The sequence below is a fragment of the Amblyomma maculatum genome, chromosome 5 (assembly GCF_055883805.1).
Source record: "Amblyomma maculatum isolate TAMU_Amacu chromosome 5, ASM5588380v1, whole genome shotgun sequence".
NCBI classification, from domain to species: domain Eukaryota; kingdom Metazoa; phylum Arthropoda; class Arachnida; order Ixodida; family Ixodidae; genus Amblyomma; species Amblyomma maculatum.
The window spans coordinates 80,094,911-80,118,045 of record NC_139348.1 but is presented as its reverse complement, the minus strand read 5'-3'; the positions used below and the strand labels follow the sequence as shown (position 1 = coordinate 80,118,045).

Below are 23,135 nucleotides of genomic sequence, written 5' to 3'. Positions count from 1 at the left end.
CTGTGCCAGCATTTTTCCCTCCTTACTTGTGTCTACCAGTTCACAAATCCTTTCCTGTTATTTTCACGGGTGATGTTTTAGAGGAAAGACACACAGCCGGTATGCGAAATTTCTTCATCGTGACACTTTTCCGCCTGCTTCACCATACCTTCAATATTGTTGCTCTTTGTATTATGATGTATTTTATAAAGTGTGTGATTCAATATTCTTTCTGTGCCATTCAATATGTAAACAAGAAAATAAACTTTTTTGTATGGAACCATTGCCTCCTTGTGTGCCACTCAAAAAAGCGGCTCAATAACGGAAAAAAATTACAATAACAGCTCTGATCGCATTATTCTAGCCTGCATGAACTAAGTCAGCCACGCTTATGTTCTCCGTGAACCTTGCCGGTATTTCCAGTAAAAAGGTTGCGATCCACAACTTTAATACGTCCGTATGCATGGCATCGTTAAAGCACTTGCGCGCAACTCTAGACGATGTAGTTGAATATTTTATTGCTGAAGGTAAGTCAGAATTGAAAGCATTCTATCGAAATCGGAACCGAAACAGAGCAAATCACGTGCCAAAAATCTCGGAGGACGAAATTTGCGGTCTGACCAGCCGCTCGGGGCGCTGGCGCTGCTCGGCCGCAGGGCCCTATGGAAGTGTCCGCTCTTTACGTATATGTTTCTCTATGGGCTGTCCACGTAGGCGGCGGCCGAGGCGTTGATGTACGGGGGTAAGCTCCGTATTGACATGTTGATTATGCAGGCTGGATCGATACCTGGCAATTCCTCCACCAGATTTGTAACGTAACGTTACACAGAAGGCGCTCTGGCACTCTGGCACCGAAGAGCACCAACAGCCAGTCAGGGCAGCACAAAAGTGGAGCACCGTTTTTCTTCGTCGTCTTTTCCGAATCGCCCGTTCAAATCTTCGTCGTCTATGAATGGCATGTGTCAATATTATCCGCGAACCCACTACATTATAGTACTCTTTACATCGAGGAAAAGGGTGGAGTTTCTGAACAGTCCCGAAAGTGTGGTGCGAAGAAAGCTTTGTAAAACTAAACAAACGCAAAAGAAGCCCTTTTGCGCACAAATGTGCCTCGATACACAATACTAACAGGACGCATTTGAACAGTAACTTTTATTAAAAGTTCAACGAAATGGTGGAATATAATAAATAATAAAATGGATCCCCAAATGGACAATGCGAAAATAAATAATCAGAAAAACAAGGCTTGCCTGCTGGGAAGGTGGCAAGCACTGCTTCATTCTTTTTCATAATATCGCGCGAGCGTCGACAGTTCTCTACGTCAGTACCTTACTATAGTGCAAACTGCCTATATCGGCAAAGGTTGTCGCGTGCACAGCATACATAAGTTCACGCCTTTGCGTAGTCACCGCGGACAGCCACTATCGCTACCTGTGCGCCAAATGCGTAGAGATAAGCATCAGTCTATGCCATCAAGATGCCTACTCATATTTTGTGCAGCGCTAATCCCCGCGTCTCCTTGCGCTTTTCGTCGCGTTCTGGATGCATATCATTAAGAGGGGGTGGGGGTGTATCTGGAGTTCATCTTCTGTGGGAGTTGGAACTGGTGCAGTTCTGGGTATTTTGCCGATAGATAATAATAATAATAAAGATAATAATTTTGCCGATAGATAACTGCAGAAGAGCTTGTCCCGCAGAGATGTGTGTATTAGTCTGGTTTTAGTTATTTCACATTTTCACAAAAGTGTTATGTATTTCAAATCGTATGAAGCGCTCTGTGGAAGCGCATGGAAGAACTCGTAAAGCCGTGCACGTGATGCTCCTGATGAGGCGGAATTAGCGTTTACTATATTTCACTAAAAAAGGTAGGTGTGATAGTGCATACGTGATTCTGCTTGCGACGTCAGCCATGTGTTAGCCGGAGCGCGTTTCGTTCCCGTAGGCCCATTTTCTTGTGTGCCGCTCGTTTAGTGAGTCTGATTCTCTGTTGTGTGCAGTTTCAAAGTCTGATGAATTCTGACGCTGCATAGTCACTCACAAACACAAACACGCACAAGAGATTACAGCAAGACGTTCACACCTGTGAGGCGCACACTACCAACTGGCTATTGTTTGTGGTATGAAAAAGAAGATGGAAACATGAAGGATACCAACTAGCCTGCGCCCAAGTACTACAGGGCTTTGGAGTGTTTGGAATGCACCAATTTAAGAGCCGTGGGTCGTTGGGAAAGTGCTTTGTATGCTAATCTCTGGAATTGGAAACAAATTTCGTGCTGGAGGTAAGCTCAATGTAATCTGGTGTGTCGGAAGTTCAGTGCGGCTTATTAAGAAAAGTGCCGATTTCGTGTGCGAGCATAAAATCCCTCTGGGTTTTGATGTAGTTAATTATGAAATTTATCATTCATTGTAAGCGTTGCTCTGTCTCCGAGTCGCTACCTCAGCATGTCGAGACTGTAATGTCAACGCCTAAAATATAAAGTGTAGGTTTGGTATCTAATTAGGTGATTTCGGATGCCTCGTCACGGCTATGTTAACCGGTCGGGGAGAGGACCACTCCCTGTAATGTGCCCCGGGCACTGAGAAAGATATCGCTTAGGAACTGTCATTGGTAATTCTAATCTGAAAATGAATATGCTGCCAAGGAAGTGTGCATTATCTTCCATAAAATAATTCAGTCGCGTTTGCATATCATGCCTTAAGATTTTTGCTTCACATGAAGTGAAGTTGGGAGGAGATTAGTCTCGTATAGACCCTAATTGTATAATTTTGAAAAATAACTTTCTCTTTTTTTTTTCTCAGCACCCGCTGAATTGTCTGCAAATGCTTCAGTGGGGGTGTAGTCTAGATTTTGTAGTACACCGTTGGTGGTGCCGTCAATTCCCGGTGCGGGGGTGGGGGTAAGCAACTTTTATTTTGAAGACCAAAAAATTATACAGCAGCGTTGCGGGCGGCCTTCGGGCTGCCGGTTGTAGCGTCCAGGGCGTTCCGATGATGTGCTCTGTTTGTGGAGCTCCGTCCTTAATTCAACCTTTGGGCGGTTTTAAGAGCGTGTTTGAAGCCTCACTTTAGTCTGGTTGAATCTGATGTCGAAATGGGGAAATGTAGAGGTCTTCAGGTTTTTGAACGCGGTCCTATGGTTGGACCGTGCTAGCCTGAATGAGTCAAGTTAGTGATTTTGGTATGCTTTTGATTTCGTTAGATCTAGAAGGGGACTAAATAGGCGCTATGCCTAGGAGAGACGTGTTTCCACTGAGCAGAGTCCATATCGATTCCCAATTTTGCCTGTCTAGTGTGGCTGCGTGCTTTCCTATTTCTGAATTTAGTCGGCAAAATCATTTCAGGGGTCGGCTCCACTCCACGCATGAGAGCTGTTCTTGAGCACTGTCTTTGCCTAATACAAACACCCTGCAGAGGCCTGTTTCTACACCTCGATGGGGAAATCCGGGAACAGGGGAGCGGGGTGTAGAGCGCGTTACATTCCCTTATAGTCTCGTGGTGTTCGCCTTGATGTCTGTGATGTAAGTGTGGACTTCATTGTTCCAACATATAATGAGAGCTTCCCAACTCGTGATAGCTGGGTGCTTGGGGCAGAGTTGCTCGATTGCGCTTTTGAGCGCAATATCAATATTATAGTGATGCCCGCCTGCGTTTTTCTTAGTGTCACGCCATTTGGCATAAGAGATTGAGTGTGCGAATAGACGACCTAGTGTGGCGTCCTTGCTCACACGTTTACCCACACGACAAGGGGGATATGAAATAATGAGAAGGGATAGCCTTGTTATCCTGCTGTGCAAATAGGAAGACTCAGCCTCATTTGGGAGTGCCTGTAGAGTGCCACCATGTCTTGTGCGGGTAGTTCAAATCCTAAAACATTAACCAGGGTCGTTTGTGCTCGTGTTCGGAGCTAAGAAAAGGCAGTCGAATATTGGGAGTCCCTGTTTAGGGGGATTTAGATGAAACATATCTCTGAGTGTCACCTACTAGAAACAAAATACAGCCTAACAAAAGAGAATCACTGGACAAGGAACAGGACAAAGACCAGGGCTTGCGATGTTTTTCCCTTAGGCATTGGTTTCACCTTTGACATGAACCAAATAGCTGAAATTGAAATTTTCCATTTAATGGGCTCCTGTAGCACCAAGATGTCCATTTCTAAACGAAATTTCAGCAACAGTCTTAGGATCCCTCTTTTATCTCGAAACTCTAGCGGGTGCACTACCAGGTTGCGCGAAAATGTTTAGAGAGCACTATCATGTCCCCCTGACTCTGGGCCCTTCTCCCGCATTGCCCCACCGGAGCGAACTGCAGTCCCAGTGAAAGTACATCCAGTCATGGGCACGTCCAGTATGCTGGCTGATGTTCCGGTGCCTTTGGTGCAGCAGGAGCGCCCGACAGCCTCAAGTACCTGTTCCATAGCGAAGATCAGCATGAAACGGCAGCTGCCAAACGCGCCTGCGCCTGTCAAGGCAGCAGTGGACCCTACCAGCCTGGTGCCCTGGACAGTCAAGACAACCATGGCTGATCGACGCCGACAGGCGGCCCTCCATAGGAAGGCATCTGCTGTGGTGGTCCCCAATGCGCTGCCGCACAAGACAGTGCTTTTCCGCCCTGCACTCCGCGGCACTGTGCTCACCGGAGAACAAGGCCGGGACCTAGCGGAGGAACTTCATCCACGTCCTGGCGTGCTAGCAGTGCGAGTGAACACGCGCCGTAACGAAGTGGTCGTGGACATGGCCGACGAGGGCCATTGCAATGCCCTCTTGACCACAATGGTCATCCATGGCCTGCCCGTGCGAGCCAAGGAACCAGCCCCGCTCAACGAGTGCAGCGGGCTGGTATTTGGTGTCAACGCCCGCCGCAAGGCCGAACAGCTCCTTGCGGCGGTGGGCTCTGCTTTGACAGTCAGCTCCTTGCCGCGGTGGGCTCTGCTTTGACAGTGAGAGAGAGAGAGTAAACTTTAATGGGTTAACAAAATAGCGTGGGTGGTTGGATGGGCTCTTTCTCGGGCCCTGGTGAGCAAGCTGCGCTGCTCAGAGAGACCCGTGTGGGCCAGCTCTGCCTCCCACTCCGCTTGGCAGAGTTCTCAGTGAAAACAGCCTCATAGGAAGGCAGCACCCTGAGACTCAGGTTTGCCGCTACTGTCCGCCGCCACATATCTCTATCCACGGTCGGGTCCTGCAGGTCCGACCGTCTCGTCCTCGCCAGCTGCAATGTGCTCGGTGTTAATCCTGGCCCATGCAACCGAAGCCTGTCGCACCATGTAGCGCTGCGCCCGTTGCGGCGGGCCATATCCAAGTGCGGAATGCGCCCGCGCTAAGCCACGGTGCTCAAACTGTGGAGGTCGCCATGCTGCCACGAATCCAGTCTGCCCCGCTAGGCAGGGAGAGAGGCAGGTGGCTACCATCCTCGCGATGTCAGAAGTGCCCCTCTACAGGCCCGCCGTTCGCGCGGTTGACCGTAAGGTAACCATTCCTTTGGGCGACCAGCAGCACCAGCGTGATCCCAGCTATGCGCATGTGCCCTCCCGCGGCACGCACCAGTGCCCCCCCCCAGCAGCCCCGACGGCACCAAGGCCAGTTGCAGGGACCGTACCAGCAGCAGGAGCGTCAGCAGCAGCCATATCAACAGCAACGCCAGCAGCACCCCGGGGGTTCCCAGACCACAGCTCGCACCGCACAGCTCATTCTCGATGCGGGCAACACCCACAGCACCTCTCAGGACGAGCGAGACAAAACGATCGGACAGCTGATGGCTGCAATTCGTGCACTCGCACGGTATACCTCGCAGGACTCTCCCGACAGCCGCATCTGCTTAGAAGCAGCAGGCCCCTCCTTACAGGATGTGCAACATCATGGCTAGTCGCCGAACACCTCCACGAATTCTTTCCATCCGGCAGTGGAACGTACGTTCTCTTGCGGCGCGCTACTCAGAGGTGCGCTCATGAGTGGCTAACGAGTCTCCTGAGATTGCAGTGCCGTATGAGACGTACATTCCTGCAAAAGAGGAGGCGACCCGAACGCGGCTACCAGGCTACGTCGGATAGCACTCCCCGACAACCTGTGAGGAGGTTATCTATGCTGCAGTGCCGTGCTATGATCCTCAGCACAAGCCAGGGAAATCTCGTTGTGTGGTTTATGTGCGGCGAGATATCCAACAAGTTCTCGTTGACTCGGCGGCGGCGACGTGTGATGTGCAGGCGTGTGTCGTTACTGTCCACGTCTGCGGTGTGGACGCGTTTTTGGCTAGTGCCTACGTGCACCTAACTGTGCAGTGGAACGCCTAGTGGTTCAGTGCACTCTCTTCGTTTTGTGCCTCCCGACAAATTATTCCCGGGGATTTCAACACCCATCATTGTGCGTGCGGCAATGCCCGAAAGAGATCGCGAGGAGATGACCTACATGCCACGACAACGCAGCTGGGACTCGCACCGCTAAACACCGGTGAGCCCGGCTTCCGGTAATGTCGCACACCCTACTCCTACATGAACGTTGCCTTCGCGTCTAGCGGCATTAAGGCGACCTGTCATCGTGCACCATCACTCCAAGGCTCAGATAATTTCTCTATCCTCATTGTGGCCACTGCCAAGGAAGCGCGCACCCCGCACACTTACTCCATTGTCAACTCGACCCGCTTTCACAGCGAATTAGAAGCCGCCACTATGTCCGGTGGGGATTTCTTCTCCAGTCTCGACCGTAGCGCGCTCGCAGACGCTGACCGCGTGAAAGTTCGGGCAGGGCAACCTACGTCCGACAAAAAGGCTGCTCGACCTGAGAGAAAAGCGCGACAAAGCTGAGCGGCGAGCGCGGCGGACGGACCGACCATCTGATTGGGCAGTATACAATCGGCTGGACGCGGCGGCGACGAGGCATCCCAACAAACTTTACCGCCGCCAGTGGGCATCGCTCTGCAGGAAGATGGAGGAGGACTGCAGCTCACGGTGGCTCTTTACCACCCTGCGTCGCATCACAACGCTATAAACGAAAACACAGCCGCTGGCCGCTGTCGCCGTCTCGAGCGGCTTTCGCAACGAGGAGCTAGCTGAGCGGTTTGCGGACCGCTTTTCGCCGCAACGCCCTGCTAAAACAGGCAGCCAAACTTCTCCAGTGAACCCTGGAGGCAGCGCCAGTGCCCTTACCACTGGTGCCCCTTGTGACGCCCCCATCACAGTTGCGGGACTGAAGAGCGCGCTTCAGCGCTGCCACCGTCACTCGGCGCCAGGGCTGGGTGGGGTGACCTACCAGATGCTCAGCAACCTGGACGCGGATCACCAGCTGGGTCTCCTGCTGCAGGTCAACCTGGTGTGGGGACAAGGGACCCTCTCGGAGGACTGGCGCAAGGCAGTCGTCTGCCCCATCCTCTAGCCAGGACGCCCACCAGCCCAGCTCGCGAGATACCGTCCAGTGGCGCTAACATCTGCGGCTGGTAAGCTTATGCAACACACTGCTTTAAATCGCCTTAACGAGCGAGCTGCGGCTGATTTGTTTGATGAGCGGCAGACGGGCTTTCGCAGAATGTGGTGAACTACGGATTCCATCTCCGATGTTGTGAGTGTGCTCGAGCACGCGAAGGCGATAAGGCAGGTTGTGCTGCTTCTACTGCTGGACCTGTCAGGTGCGTTTGATGACGTCTGCCGCTCTCCCAATCTCGCGACGCTTGAGAAGGCTGGCGTGAGCAGAAGCTTGCTACAATACGTTCGGAGCTTTTTTCAGACGCATTCCAGGCGCATTCGCGCGGTCGGGCTAGGCGTGCCGCAGGGCTCTGTCCTGTGAGCTTTTCTGTTCAATGCGGTGATGTCGGTTGTGGTGCCGGGTGCCTGCCCGCAAGCAGCCAGCATCACGTGTGCATCTCCATATACGTAGATAACATTGCTGTGTGGTGCCTGGCACAGCCGGGAGAGGCCGCGAAAGTGTGCGACTGCCTGCAGGGAGGTCTGACAGTGATGAGCGACTGTTTGCGTGGCCTAGGTCTTTCGCTCAGCGCGGACAAGTTCGTCGCAATGGAATGTATTCCGAGCTTGCGCAAGCGACCACCACCGCTCACACTGGACGGGACACTCCTTGCGTAGTGACGTTCGGTGCGGTACCTGGGAGTGGACATAGGCTAGCGCTTCTCCTTCCATCCGCGGCGACCAAAGCATGCCTGCAGATGAAGAGAAGCACAGCCGCCGTACACAGGCACCCTGCTCGAGGCCAGGGCACATCCCAGCAAGCTGTGTTGCGGCTTTACAACTCCGCGGCTGGGGGGGAAATTCTCTACGCGCTTCCGGTCGTCACGCTACGCAAACCATGCTTTAAGAAGCTGGAAGTTGAGCATCGCAAGGCGTTCCGCATGGGCCTCGGCCTTCCTCAGAACGCTCCATACACAGCTGCTTAACCCGAGGAAGGCGCGTGGCCTCAGGCCACGCGGCGCACGCTCCCACACATCGGTCGCCAACAGCGCGCAGCGGACGGCGGCCCGCTGTTGCATCGGTTACGACAACATCGCCACTCGAGCATGGGAGCGGCGCTGCTCCAGTACGAACAGTTAATCAATGCAACGCCCCCCTACGACCTCTGCTCGCCCTGGCCAGCTATTACAGAGGTTCTGCGAGTGATCGTCGGCACCGTCGGGAAATGCACTACACCTCAGTGTGCAGTGCAGCAGCTGACTGAAGCCGTCATCTACGAGGAACTCCAACACCACCTCCTCGTTTACACCGACGGCTCCGTGGCCAGAGGTAGTTGCTCGCTTGCAGGAGCGGCTACCATTCCCGTTCTGCAACTATACAGACAGCTGCACCTGTCATTCCTGGGTTCTTCCACCATGGCAGAGCTGGTGGGCCTACGCCTAGGCCAGGATCTGCTGCTTAAACTGACTCCACCGTTACACAGATGTGCCGTACATGCGACTCCCGCGCCGTCCTCAGCCACCTTTGAAAAACCGGCCGGGTAACGCCGCTGCTGTGTCAGATTCGCGCGCCTATCGAACGCTTGGCGGCACGCGGCTGCGCTATAGGGGCACAGTGGATCCCCGGACACTGCGGCATCAAGGGCAACGAACGTGCCGAAGAGCTCGCGACCGCAGCACATGAACTCCCTCCTAGCGGCGAGCACCTCACTTTGGAGGACGCGCGTGCGGTAATCGATGACTACCTCCGGACGTAGCACCCCGACCCACGCATCGCAAGAGGTGAGCGCATTCACAGTTTCAGCGGCCGCTCGCTGACTCGGCTGCACCGCGCAATGATCCTCCGTGCACGCATTGGATGTGTGGGGCCTGGGGGAACGACGGATGCGCCACAGACTTGCCACCAGTGACGTGTGTGACAGCTGTGGCGTGGTAGAAACTCTCAAACATATTTTACTGCATGTGCCGTGCTAGCCGAACCACGCTGTGATTTTCCGGTAGCTTACAGAGCGTAGGGGGTGATCCTGGACAGCGTAGCTGTGCTCCTGTGGCCGCAGGCCAGTTCGTGCGTCCACGACCGAACACACGTGAGCCTGTGTGAGTACATCGAACAGTCGTGCTTGATGACCCGTCTGTTTCACCTCGCCAGATAGTGCGCGCTGTGACCGAACTTTCCGGATGTGCTATTCCGGAAGATAATGGCCGATCGCCCCACGTCGACCATCAGTGATTTGTACAGTGTGTACATGCGTGCGTAGTAAACACTTATATGGACGCAGAGCTATTTTGGAGGCCCGCCCTATGTGCCGAATTCTTAGTGACCAAAGACATTTGAGGGTGTGCCTCAGGCAAAATACTGTATATTGTGCCTTTGTGTACGCATCTTTTTATTTTTACCTACCCTCTCCTTTCTCCCTATCGCTGACCTCTTCGATTTCCTCTGCTCCTTCCTTGCTATCCCTTTATTTCAGCCGCTCCAGTTCAGGTGCTTTAGATATCAGACAGCAGATACCGGGGCTGGCAAAGATATTGTTATGTTAGGTGGTGTATACATTGATATGCACATAAGAAGGCAAAAGAAGAATCTCAGGAGCTTTGCAAAGACGACGACGATGTTCGAGCAGTGTCAGTTGGTGCCTGATGGAAAGGCCTGTTGTATGAAAGCATTGCCTCCCGTTTCCGCTTTCTGGAACCTCAAGCTGAACACCCGTAACATCTTGGTGGAGGCGCTCTCGATCCCTTTGCCACAGCTCCTCGTATTTCCGCGCCAGAAACCTGGATTCGCGCAGTGGACGCCATCTCCTCGAGCTAACCCCACCGACTGCCACAGTAAGCATGGCATCCCAGTATGCATCACCCGCACGCAAACTCCATTTGCCCCCATGGTCTGAACCAAAATACACCATCCGCCTATTTTAATGGCGAAGACAAGACAAGTGCTGAAGATTGGCTGGATGAATACGAAAGGTGCAGCACGAACAACCGGTAGGATGCTAGCATAATGCTTGCCAACATCATCTTCTATCTAGCGGGAATGGCGAAAACCTGGTTTACCAACCACGAACAGGAGAGGCCTACTTGGGACACAGAGACAGACATCGGCGAAATCCGTGATTGCGGCTAGCAGGGCTACGCACTGAAAAAACTTCCGCTGGGCAGGAAGGCCCCGTGCTCTCTACGCGGGCCGTATCCGAAGACGTGCCGGGCGCTGATTCCAAGTGTATGCATGCATACTTGGAACCAGTGCCTTGGAACTAGTAGCATATTACTGCTGTTACTCCATCTGGGCCAAAATTGAAAAAAAATAAAATAAACCACCCCCTCCCCCATTTTTTCTCCCGTGCCGCACTCTGCAAACAAAAACTTCAGGACTTATTTGTCAAGCCGATTGGGCGAGCTCTAGCAGCCAAAAACACCCGGCTACTCGTGCTCAATCTTCAACCGAATCATACCTCGCCTACACCCAGGACGTCCTCGCCCTTGTCGAAAGGTGAACACATCCATGACCAAACATGATAATGTGGGCCATATAATTAAGAGTATTGCTGATGATGCATTCAGCATACTTCTCTGCAAAGACTGCTCTACGGTGGACTCATTCCTGCAAGTCTGTCGCCGTTTCGAACAGACGAAGCAGCGCCGCATCGTCCATCGGTTTGAGCGCCTTCCCAACACGGCGACTATATCCTCATGTGACGATCTGCCCCCTCTGCAGCAGCCTTCAAGGCAGAATAACCTCCCTACCATCGTCCGCAGGGAAATCGAGGCCTTGACTCCTGTTACACTTACATCACCTCCTCCAGGGCAACAATAGCTATGATACAGGCTGTCGTCCGCCAAGAATTCGCGAATGTGGGCCTCGTCTCCAATCCTACCACGCCACCCTCTGCACCACAGCCAATACCAGTGGTTGCTGCTCCTGCCATAATCCCATCCCTACACACCGCACTATCCTACCCGCAATCCTGCGGAGTGGCCCACGTCTTACGATAGGCCTATTTGCTTCGTCTGCTGTCGGGCTGGCCATACCTCCGGCTATAGCCACATACGCCCAGCTCCCCCCTCTCGCCCCTATTATAGCCCTGTCCGCCATGACTAATATACACCACGGCGCGTTTCTGTCACCCCAGCACAGCTTCGTACCTAAAACATTGAGCAAGCCCGTCGTCCTAGCCGTTCGCCATCGCCCCAAACCTACCGTTCCCGATCACCTACTCCTCGCTGCAGCTTGTCCCCAACGTACCAAGGCCCCTACTCTGGAAACTAGGCAACGCCGCGCCCGCACGTGACGCTGCGTTATCAACCCGCACAGCCAACAGTTTCGACCATTGCACCACGCCGCAACCTGATCAATGTCCTCGTAGATAAAGTCCCTGTGCCCGCTCTCATTGACACTGGAGCCCATATTTCAGTCCTTAGTTCGTCGTTCCGCCAGCGCCTCAAAAAAGGTCTTACACCCGCTAACACCTCTACAGTTCGTGTTGCTGATGTAAACACTGCTACCATCATCGGAATGTGCACTGCGCGCGTTAGCATCGCCGGCCACCACGTCCCTGTGCTCTTCGCAGTCCTTACTACTTGTCCTAAAGGCGTCATTTTAGGCCTATACATTTGACAGCCCATTCCGCTCTCATTGACTGTTCCTCCGCACTTCTGCGCCTAGCCCTGCTCCATTGTGTTCACAACCCTAGTGCTGACCATTCCTAGACTCGCCTCCGCTCCAGTACATTTACTCGCCTACCTCCCGAGGCGGCAGTATACGTGCCCATGACACCTTTTCCTTCCCTTTCTGACGGCGACTACATTGTCAACCCCATCACCGATGTTGCTCTAGAGCGCAACATCGTCATACCTCATAACATCATACACGTCGAGAATAACCTCACCTACATTCCCGTACTCAACGTCTGCATTTTTTCGCAAATTCTCCCGGAGGGCACTTTCCTTGCCGAGCTGACACCTTTGTCCAGTTTCACTTTATCTGCAGTGCTGTCCTACCGTCACACCGAGGTACCTGCTCAACCTGTCCCGTCACATAGTCCGGAGGACCGCATCTCAGCCATGGTTGCCTCTGACCTACATCCCGAAAATTCCAGTACCCTTGTCTGCCTATTGCGGTCCTACAGCGACATTTTTTATTTCGGTCACGGATCCCTGGGCCAAACGTTCGTCGTCACTCATCGCATCGATACTGGAGATACCCACCCTATTCACCGACGGCCTTAGAGTTGCTCTTTCCGAACGCCGGATCATTCTGGAAGAATTGGAGAAAATGTTGGCCAGTAACATTATTGAGCCGTCGAGCAGCCCCTGGGCGTCTCCAGTAGCACTCATCAAAAAGAAATACAGCAGCTGGAAGTGTTGCGTAGATTATCGGCACCTAAACAAGATAACAAAGAAAGACTGGTACCCTCTTCCAAAGATCGATGACGCCCTCGACTGCCTGCATGGTGCCAAATACTTCTCCTCCATCGATCTCCGTTCTGGATATTGGCAGATCTCTATTGACGAAAGATATCATAAAAAGACGGCTTTTGTCCCCCGGATCATCATCATCAGCCTGACTATACCCACTGCAGGGCGAAGACCTCTCCCATATTTCTCCACTTAACCGAGTTCTGTGCTAGCTGCATCCACTTGACCCCTGCGAACTTCTTAATCTCATCCGTCCACCTAACTTTCTGCCGCCCCCTGCTATGCTTACCTTCCCTTGAAACCCAGTTTGTTACCCTCAGCGGCCATCGCTTATCCTCCCTTCGCACTAAATGTCCTGCCCATGTCCATTTCTTCTTCTTAATTTCCACTAGAATGTCGCTAACTTGAGTTATTTCTCTGACCCACTCTGCACGCTTCCTATCTCTTAATGCTACCCCTACCATTTTTCGTTCCATAGCCCTCTGGGTTGTCCTCAAGTTAAGTACAACTCTCTTGGTTAGCCTCCACGTTTCAGCACCATAGGTGAGTACAGGCAAGATGCGACTGTTGTATACTTTCCTCTTGAGCGATACCGGTAAGCTGCTAGTCATAATCTACGAGTGCTTGTCAAATGCGCTCCATCCCAATCTTATTCTTCTTGTTATTTCCTTTTCATGGCCCGGATCTGCGGTTACTACCTGTCCTAAGTGGACATATTCGCCTACTACTTCCAGTGCTTCACTACCTAATGTAAACTGCTGTTCCTTCCCGAGGCTGTTGAACATTACCTGTCTTCTGCATATTGATTTTCAAGCCTACCTTTCTACTTTTCCTGTCTAGATTATCAATAATTATTTGCAGTTCATCCCCCGAGTTGCTTAGCAAGGCAATGTCATCAGCAAATCGCAGATTACTGAGGTATTCTACATCTACCCTTATCCCTAACTGCTCCCATTCCAAGTCTCTGAATACTTCCTCTAAGCAAGCTGTGAATAGTACTGGAGAGATTGTCTCTCCTTTCCTAACACCTTTCTTTGTGGGAATTTTGTTACTTTCTTTGTGCAGAACTATGGTTGCTGTGCAGCCACTATATATATCTTCCAGAACTTTCACGTACGGCTCGTCTACCTCCTGATTTCGCAATGCCTGCATCACCGCCGAGGTTTCAACTGAGTCAAACGCTTTTTCGTAATCAATGGATGCTATGTATAAGGGCTGGTTATATTCCAAGCATTTTTCTATCACCTGATTGATGGTATGGATATAATCGATAGTAGAGTACCGTTTCCGAAACCCTGCTTGACTCTTTGCTTGATTGCAGTCTAAGGTTGTCCTGATTATATTAGCGATTACCTAAGTAAATACCTTATATGTAACAGACAGTAAGCTGATTGGTCTGTAATTTTGAAGAGTCCTTAGAGTCCCCTTTCTTATGAATGAAGATAATGTTAGCATTCTTTCATGGTTCCGGTACCTTCGATGACACCAGGCACTGCGCGTACGCAGGGTGGCCAGTTTATCTAGCACGATATCCCGCCCGTCCTTCAAAAATCTGTAGTTATCTGATCCTCTCCAGCTGATTTCTCCCTCTTCATAGTTTCTAGTGCTTTCTTGACCTCGTCCTTCGTCACTGGTGGAACGTCTAACTGTTTTTCCCTACCGCCAATCTCATTATGGTCCTGACTACTTTGGCTACTGTAGAGATCTGTAAACAACTCCTCGGCTACTTTGACTATCTTGTCAAGATTCGTGATGATGTTGCCAGCCTTGTCCCTTATCGCATACATCTGGTTTTTGCCTATGCCCAATTTCTTCTTTACCGCTTTGAGGCTTCCCCCGTTCATTACAGCATGCTCAATTTTCTCCATGTTATAGTTCCTTATATCGGCCACCTTGCACTTATTGATTAGCTTTGATATCTCGGCCAATTCGATCTGGTCTGTTGGATTGGACGCCTTCATACTCTGACGTTTCTTAATAAAATCTTTCGTCTCCTTAGACAGCTTACCGGTATCCTCTCTAACTATCCTAGCGCCTACTTCTACCGCGCACTCAGTAATGATATCTCTGAAATTATTGTTCATTGCTTCTAAGGTAATGTCGCCATCCTCGTTTAGAGCTGAATTTTTATTCTGTAGCGAGATTCCGAACTCTTCTGCCCACCCCCTAACCGCTAATTCGTTGATGGGTTTCTTTCTTACTAATTTGTTGCGTTCCTTCTTCAGATTTAGGTTAATTCGGGACCTCACCATCATGTGGTCACTGCATCGCACTTTCCCGATTACCTCTACAACTTGCATATTGGCGGGGGTTGAACACATTATGAAGTCGATTTCATTTTTAGTCTCCCCGTTAGGGCTTTTCCATGTCCATTTCCGGTGCTTCCGTTTGCTGAAGGTATTCATGATTGCAAACTCAACAAATAACTCCCCCCTGCTATTCCTAGAACCAATGCCATAGTCACCTACTGCCTTGTCTCCTGCGTGCTTTTTCCCTACCTTGGCATTGAAGTCGCCCATTAGTACAGTATACTGCGTCATTACTTTTCGCATTGCCGAATCTACATCTTCATAGAAGCTTTCAACTGCCTGGTCATCATAACTACATGTAGGTCCATAGGCCTGTACAACCTTCAGTTTATACCGCTTATTCAGCCTAATTACGATGCCTGCCACCCTCTCATACTATAGAATTCGTCTATATTACCCGCTATATACTTATTGACAAGGAAACCTACTCCTAGTTGTCGCCTCTCTGGTAAACCTCGATAACACAGTACATGCCCATCCTTCAGTACAGTATATGCCTTATTTGACCTCCTAACCTCACTAAGCCCTATGACATCCGATTTCATACCCTCTAGTTCCTCTAACAGAACTGCTAAACTAGCTTCACTAGCTAGGGTTCTAGCATTAAGCGTTGCCAGGGTCAGTTTCCAATGGCGGCCTGTCCAGCGGAGCCAGGAATTCTTAGCACCCCCTGCTGCGTCACAGGTCTGACCGCCGCCGTGGTCAATTGTTCCGCAGCCGCTGGTGGCTGAGGGCCAGGGTTTTGTGGAGCTTATCACGAAAGGTTGTAGCGAATTACTGCACCAGGGTGGCCAAATCCTGTTCTGGTGAGGGAGTGCGTTGCCGGAGGTGTTCACCGGCATCAGGTCGCACCCCAAACCTGTTTACGCAATTCCATCGACACGCTCCCCTCCACAGTGCAGGGTAGCAAACCGGACGCTTTCCTGGTTAACCTCTCTGCCTTCTCTCTCTTTCTCTCTCCCATCGACACGCGTATTTTTTTTCATCCGGTGGAGAATTGCGTGGAGCCGGGATTTCAGCCTCGGTTCCCTTGCATGCGAGGCGGATGTTTTACCGCTACGCCACCGCTGCACCCCGGATGGCCTCTACCACTTCAGTGTGATGCATTTCGGCTTATGTAGTGCCACTGCGACCTTCGAGCGCATGATTGACTCCTTACTATGCGGGTTGAAATGGACCACATGTAAATGTTACCTCAATGACGTAATCATATTTTTATCAACCTTTGAGGGCCACCTCCGTCGTGTTTTGGCTATTCACGGCGTCTTCCAACGAGCTTGCCTTCAGTTGAACTCCAGGAATTTCACTTTGGTCGCCGGGAAATCAAGGTCCTGGCGCATTTGGTCAACACCCAAAGCATCCAGCCGGACCACGATAACCTTCGCGCCGTAAGTGGTTTTACTATACCAAAATCTCGCAGCGACGTACGTAGCTTCCTCGGACTTTGCTCATATTTCCGGCGATTTGTACCAAAGTTCGCGGAAATCGCCCGTCCACTTTACGCAGCTTCTGAAAAAAGAGGTCTCCTTTTCCTAGGTCCACAAACAATCGGCCGCCTTCGCCACTCTTATTGGCCACCTCACCGGTCCGCCAGTGTTGGCTCACTTCAATCCGTCAGCGCCCACAGAAGTACGCACCGACGCAAGTGGTCATGGAATTGGCGCCGTTCTCGCACAACGTCATCTCGGTTCCCCTCGCGTCATCGCCTATGCCAGCCGACTCCTATCTGCAGCCGAATCAAATTATTCTATAACTGAACGTGAGTGCTTAGCCCTAGTTTGGGCCATTACGAAGTTCCGCCCTTACTTGTATGGGCCATCATTCACAGTAGTCACTGACCACCACGCATTGTGTTGGCTTTCTACACTCAGACTCTACTGACAGCCTTGGGCGTTGGGCCTTGCGCCTTCAGGAGTACAATTTTTTAGTGGTCTATAAGTCTGGCCAGTTGCATCTAGACGCCGATTGCCTGTCCCGTCATTCAGTCGGCCCGCCAAGCCACTTGCTCTCTATTTCTGACACTTACGCTCTATTTCTCGCTTTTCCAACATTCACCGTGAGCAATGCCAGGACCCTCAGCTTCGCGAAATTATCAATCGCCTCAGCGCCGATCGCCATGACCCTTCCCTTCGTTTGTTTGTGCTCCACAACGGCACCTTATACAGGCACTATATGCGACCTTATGGCCCCGACCTTCTACTAGTAGTCCTTCAGCACCTACGCACAGCTGTCCCTGAACAGCTTCACGAAGTTCCCACAGCGGTCATCTAGGCGTCTCCCGCACATATGACAGTGTGCGCCGTCGGTTCTTTTGGCCAGGCCTCTACCGTGCAGTCTGCCGCTACCTGGCTGCCTGTGACCGCTGTCAACGCCGGAACGACCCATCGGTTTTACCAGCCGGCCTTCTGCAGACGATCGACATCTCCATGTACCCCTTTTCTCGACTTGGTCTGGATCTTTTATGGCCTTTTCCACTGTACGCATCGGGGAACAAATGGAATGCGGTGGCCACTGATTACATCACACGCTACGCCGTCACACGAGCAATACCAACCAGTTGTGAAAGTGATGTCGCTGATTTCCTCCTCAACGACGTTATACTCGTCCATGGACCTCCACGCCAACTTCTCACCGGTCATGGCCGTTCCTTTCTTGTGCGTAGTCGACGAGATCCTATGGTTGTGCAACGTTCGTCTTTCACGACTGCCTGCTATCCACAGGCGAACGGGCTTAGCGAACGCCTTAACCGGACACTGACTGACATGCTGTCTATGTACCGTCTTTTCCAAAAGTACCCAGGCTGCACGTTTTGCTTCTCGCTTCTATTGTAAAGCCAACATCGTTTTACAGAGCATCACAACTTGTTAAAAGGTGAGGACAGGAGCTGGTCTTTACTTTGCACATATTTGCAGCTTCAGAAGTGGTAGGAATTCTCTACTTCCCGACTAAGAAGCGGAACCCGCTGCCTGGTTACTTTTGGCAAAGAGTACGTATCCGATGACCACAGCGACTGGGACATAACACTGCCGTTTGTGACATTTCATACAATTCGTCGACTCACGACACTACCGGCTACTCCCCCTTCTATCTTCTATACGGCCGTGACCCTCTGCTTCCTTTTCACAGTATGCTTCCTTCTGTCGCCACTGCCAGCTCATATGCTCGTGATGACATAGCCCGAACTGATCCTGCACGCGTTGCTGCTCGCAACCGACTTGCCGGTCTCTCGTGCTGCTTTGGACCCCAGCTCGCCGCGTTGGCCTCTCGGAAAAACGTTTGCCCCGTTATGCAGGACCCTACCAAATATTACAAGTGACTCCAGTAACGTACGAAATTGCGCCCTTGCATCCCGCACGCCATACCTCTACACCACGTACCGAGATGGTCGATGTTGCAGCCTAAAGCCGTACTACACGGACTCTGGTTCGGAGGCTACTATGAACCGGGACGGTGCTTTTCAGCCGGCAGGGTAGTGTTACGGTAGGCGCTGCATGCACTAATATGCGCATAGGAAGAAAAAAAAAGAATCTCGGGAGTTTTGGCAAAGACGACGACGACGTTCGAGCAGTGTCGGCTGCTGCCTGCAGGAAAGGCCTATTGTGTGAAAGCCTTGTCTTCAGTCTCCACTCTCTGCAACCTCAAGCTGAACTACCCCCGTAACAATGTTTTCCTTCCTTTTATACATATAATAAAATAACTCTTCACACACACGCACACACACTATTACGTGAGACTGATGGAAGTGCCTTGCGATATGATGGGGAAGTCTGATATATGTTCGTTGTCGAGGTGTCCCGTTGTCCTGGTGTTTTGTCTTTACCTGCAATAGGGGTGACAATGAAAAACATCCTTGATATTTCTTTAAATTTCGCGCCCTGCGTTTTGGAAGCTCTTCCAGTGCTTTATGACATGTTGTAGAGATCTGAACGAATATTTGGTCCATTTGCTGTGAACATGCTCCTTCTAGCTTTGCTACATATGGTCTTCTAATACGTTCAAAAAGGCGAGCGCCGGAAAACGTTTGCCCCGTTATGCAGGACCCTACCATATTTTACAAGCGACTCCAGTGACGTACGAAATTGCGCTCTTGCATCCAAGCAACAAAATTGTTTTAGGAAGATAGGTCCGTGCTTGGAGGTGTGCTTCCGAGAGAGTTCTACTGTTATAGCGATACTGCTCGAGATAATAACGATGCGAAATTGGGCTCCTAGCCCACGTGAAAGCGTGGGATGGCAGGATTGTGGTTTTTTGGGGGGCTTTGTGTTGTTGGCATGTAAAACAGAATTCACAGTGTCGATAGGAGCCGAGTGAGATAGTGAGGAAGGGTGGTATGTCCACCCAGAGGTAGCACTTAGCTTGCTGCCAGTATGGCGATGGATACGAGCAGTGCGAGAGAGTGAGGAAGAAAGAGATGTGTCCGCGGCTGTTTTACTTAAGAGTGGCTTCTAGAAAGGCGATTTGCTGGAAGAATAGAGTGTTTATTTTTGTTCCAGAAGTATGTACGCTGTATTCTCCGCCATTGACTTTGCCTGTATAGTTAGGTTCGCAGGCAGTGTAAGCCTCGGGATGGCTGCTCCACCTTCTGGTCCCAGGTGTCCTGTTTATTTTCGAGGACCTTGCGGGGCCCCGCTTCCGATCGTTAAAGGGCAACTCCGGAGGTTTTTCGACATTCGAATATTCTAATAAAAATTTTACTGTATATTCTCCTCTCCGTCCTGACGCATTCTACAAAATTTGGGTGCCGTACGATAATCCGTTCGCGCGCAACACGACTTTAAAATATGCTGTTTTCATGGCTTAAGTTGAGACTATTTCTGCCGGCAACACTAAGTTTCTGACGTCACGAACAGTATACCGGCGTTACTGTCCACTTCCCGCATGATTATGAAATTGTGAGGCTTATATTGAACTACCTCAGACATTTTATGCAATGCTTCATGATTTCCATACGTTATTTTCACCATCCAATGCACGTACGAGTGTTTTTTTAATACTGAGTGTGACGTCATCATTTCGTCACCTGGGACGTCGTTTCTGGCCTCGAAAGCAGTTTCGGTTTCGATTTGCTGTTTTTTTCTTTTTTTAAAAATACTTCTAATTGGGATTTCGAAAAACGGCTTTTTGTGTTGGAGTCGGGACGTGCCGAGGAATGTTATTCAATGAAAAACAGAAAATGATGAAAAAACCACCGGAGTTGACCTTTAAAGGTGAGACATACGATGGATGTTAGTGCAGTTGTATACAGATGTAACTATCTAAGATGCATCTTTGCGCATGTGCCGAGGTCGATTCATGGTACAACGGCAGCATTAAATAACTAGCTTCAGGATCTTAAACGGTGGAGACAGCTCTCGGCAGCAAGCTTCTATAAAGAACTGTATTTAGGAACTCTGCGACAAGGCAACTGGTTCGCCGCTCTTTGTACTGGCCACACGCAAATCGTCTAGCGTTCGGCTACGCTTCATTTTCGGTTGATTAGTTGCCGCTACTTTTCAATACAGTCAGCTGTAAGGAGGGAGAATATAGTTGTCTGCGACGAATTCTGGCTACAGTGTTCTATTCTATAGCACCATAGTTTGGCGGCAAGACGAAAGAATGTGTGAGTAGCGTCTGAAGAGAGATTGTTGTGTTTAATACCTTTATATGTTATATTGCAGAAAACGGGAACGAAGAGCGCTGAAGACACAGATGAAGAAAAGTCCATTTGACAAAATGTTGGCTCGGCTTGCGAGCCCAGGCTCCCCGTCATACTTTGTTCAGTGAATCTTTCATAATGTGCAGTCATCTTCCTCTCGTACCATGGATTCCCCGAAAATGGGTAGGTAATTTAACAGTAGTCGCATTACTCTGCAGAAGTAACTGAAATATTATTAAAATTGGGGATCAGTTACTACTAATGCAATTTCATCATATTTTTGGCGATTTTCAAAGACGTAAATGGTAATTGATGTGATTCCTTTTCATAACCAATTTTGCAAACGTGTTGTAGTAGGCCAGATGAGGCAAAAATAAATCCTGTTGCGCCATTTGGGACCCAGGAACACAGTGGGAAGCCCACAATTTCAAATGATCGCTCCAAGACGAACGGCCGACTTCGCAGCTTTTCGACGCGTTTGCAACTTCAATTTAGCGCATGCATCAGTAGCGAATCCTATTCTCGAGCTGCAGCGCAAAGGTATAGCGCAAGCACACGTTAAGGATTGGCTTAGAAGTGTTCCGCGAATGCACACTTGCTTATATGGACATTCTATTCTGGCTTTACTTAGCGCTGCGTAGGAATGTCGCCTCTCCAAACACGCCGATTTGGTAGACGTGCAATGAGCTATAGCGAGAACGACTCGTCGGGCCAGATAGCAGTGCAGCGCCTCGTTCTCAATGGCACCGCCGCGACAAACTGTGCCGGAACAAAAGCGGGTGGCCAGCCATGATTTCACCTCAGTATCGGAACACGTGGCATTTTTTTTTCTTTTTTAGAGTTTATTTAACTCGCTAAAGTGGCGCTGTAGTTATGGCGCACGACCGCTGTTCCTAGGGATGCGGAATCAAATCCTGGTCGCGGCGGCAGCTTTTCATAGAAGGCGGAAAAATAGTCGCAAGTGTACCGTGTGATGTCAGTGCACGTTAAAGAACCGCAGGTGATCTAAATTTCCGGAATGCTCCTCTGTGCCGTCTGTCATAGCCTGAGTTGTTTTGGGATGTTAAACGCCCCAAACTAAACCATCTATATATGGATTTCTAATACCTCAAAGAGCCCAGTGACCAGGGGTACTAGAGGAAAGCTTTACAGGGTTAACACGAATATAACCGAGGCTCTGAGGAGTGTGTATGATGCGCCGTGCAGTGTCGAGGTCGATAGAGGCATATCTCAGCCGCTGCGTTTTTTCCACATATCCACACGGCCTTATAAAGGAAATATTTTCTGAGTGGAAATAAAAGTACTTAGGAAACATTAAAGAAACGAGGAAGTTGCGTCTCTGAAATTAAAGATTTATGAGAGGCAATATTCAAAGAAATCGGGCGTCAGGAATCCAACTTATAAACCCAAAGCACAAAAAAACAAAAGCATATCCCAGTATGACATGACACGTGAGCATGACTGGACACCTTGATTCAGTATACTTTTTGCAGGTCCATATTGGGACGTAAATGTAGCACACCAACTTCGTCACGGTTGACCATCGCGCGAAGTAAGCTGCAAAGTGAGAAACTGACACTCATTTGTCATTGGTAGGACATCGACAAGTTCGCTAAAACGGACACTTCGCCTTATCAATGGCCCACATAGTCATAACAAGCATACCTCGGGTCATCAATCAGGCACACATTTTCAGTAAAAACTTTAGTGGCAGAGAAACATTTCTCGAAGGTCTTCTGTTCAGTACTTGATGTCTTCCAGACGAAGATGGCTCCTCACCACACGCCAGCAGTATTCATTGAGACTGTCCAATTGCTTGCGGCTCCCTTCGATGTCGTGACACTGGACCCTCTTCCTGACGACCCCTGCTAGCTGCATGAAGCTGTCCATGCTCTCGAAGGATCGTATCCCACGGATCACCAACGTAGAGATCTCGCCTGCGCTAACCGACAGCTGCTCGGCGAGCTCTGCCAGCAGCGTGGGATGCCGGGCAACTTGCTCAAGTGCCACAGCGCTGAACCTGCGTAGGGAATTTGCGCGCTGTGTTCAGGTACATAGCACCCGTACATAGCATCTCAGCCCCCGACGTTGGGAAAAGCATAGGTAATTTTGGAAACGAAGATGTTCTATATTTTTTAACAGTTCTCTGCATCTATGCGCAACCGTCAATATGAACACAATGGATGTTGTATCATAGCTACAGTTCTTTAAAATACATACGCAAACGCATGCACTAGTTACCCTAGTATACTAGTATCGTGACTAGCAGTGACCAAAACAGTACTCCATTTCGCAGTGTTCCAGTCTTGTTTCACGAAAAAAAAAAACACCACCCTCAGCATTAATTAGCGCTACACATGCACCCTTAATTTAGGCAGTCGTTGCTAAATAGAATGACTGCTATTCGAATA

General features: G+C 50.3%; 1 protein-coding gene across 1 annotated transcript in view; it reads right to left on the bottom strand.

The window, feature by feature from the left end:
• Positions 1 to 22,413: 22,413 nt before the first annotated feature.
• The window catches only part of LOC146188572 (uncharacterized), a 74,542-nt gene continuing 73,820 nt past the window's right edge, over positions 22,414 to 23,135 (bottom strand). Inside the window, exon 3 of the mRNA XM_084603851.1 lies at positions 22,414 to 22,744. Coding sequence (XP_084459977.1) covers positions 22,465 to 22,744 — 280 coding nt within the window. The 3' untranslated portion in view covers positions 22,414 to 22,464. The remainder of the gene's footprint in view (positions 22,745 to 23,135) is intronic.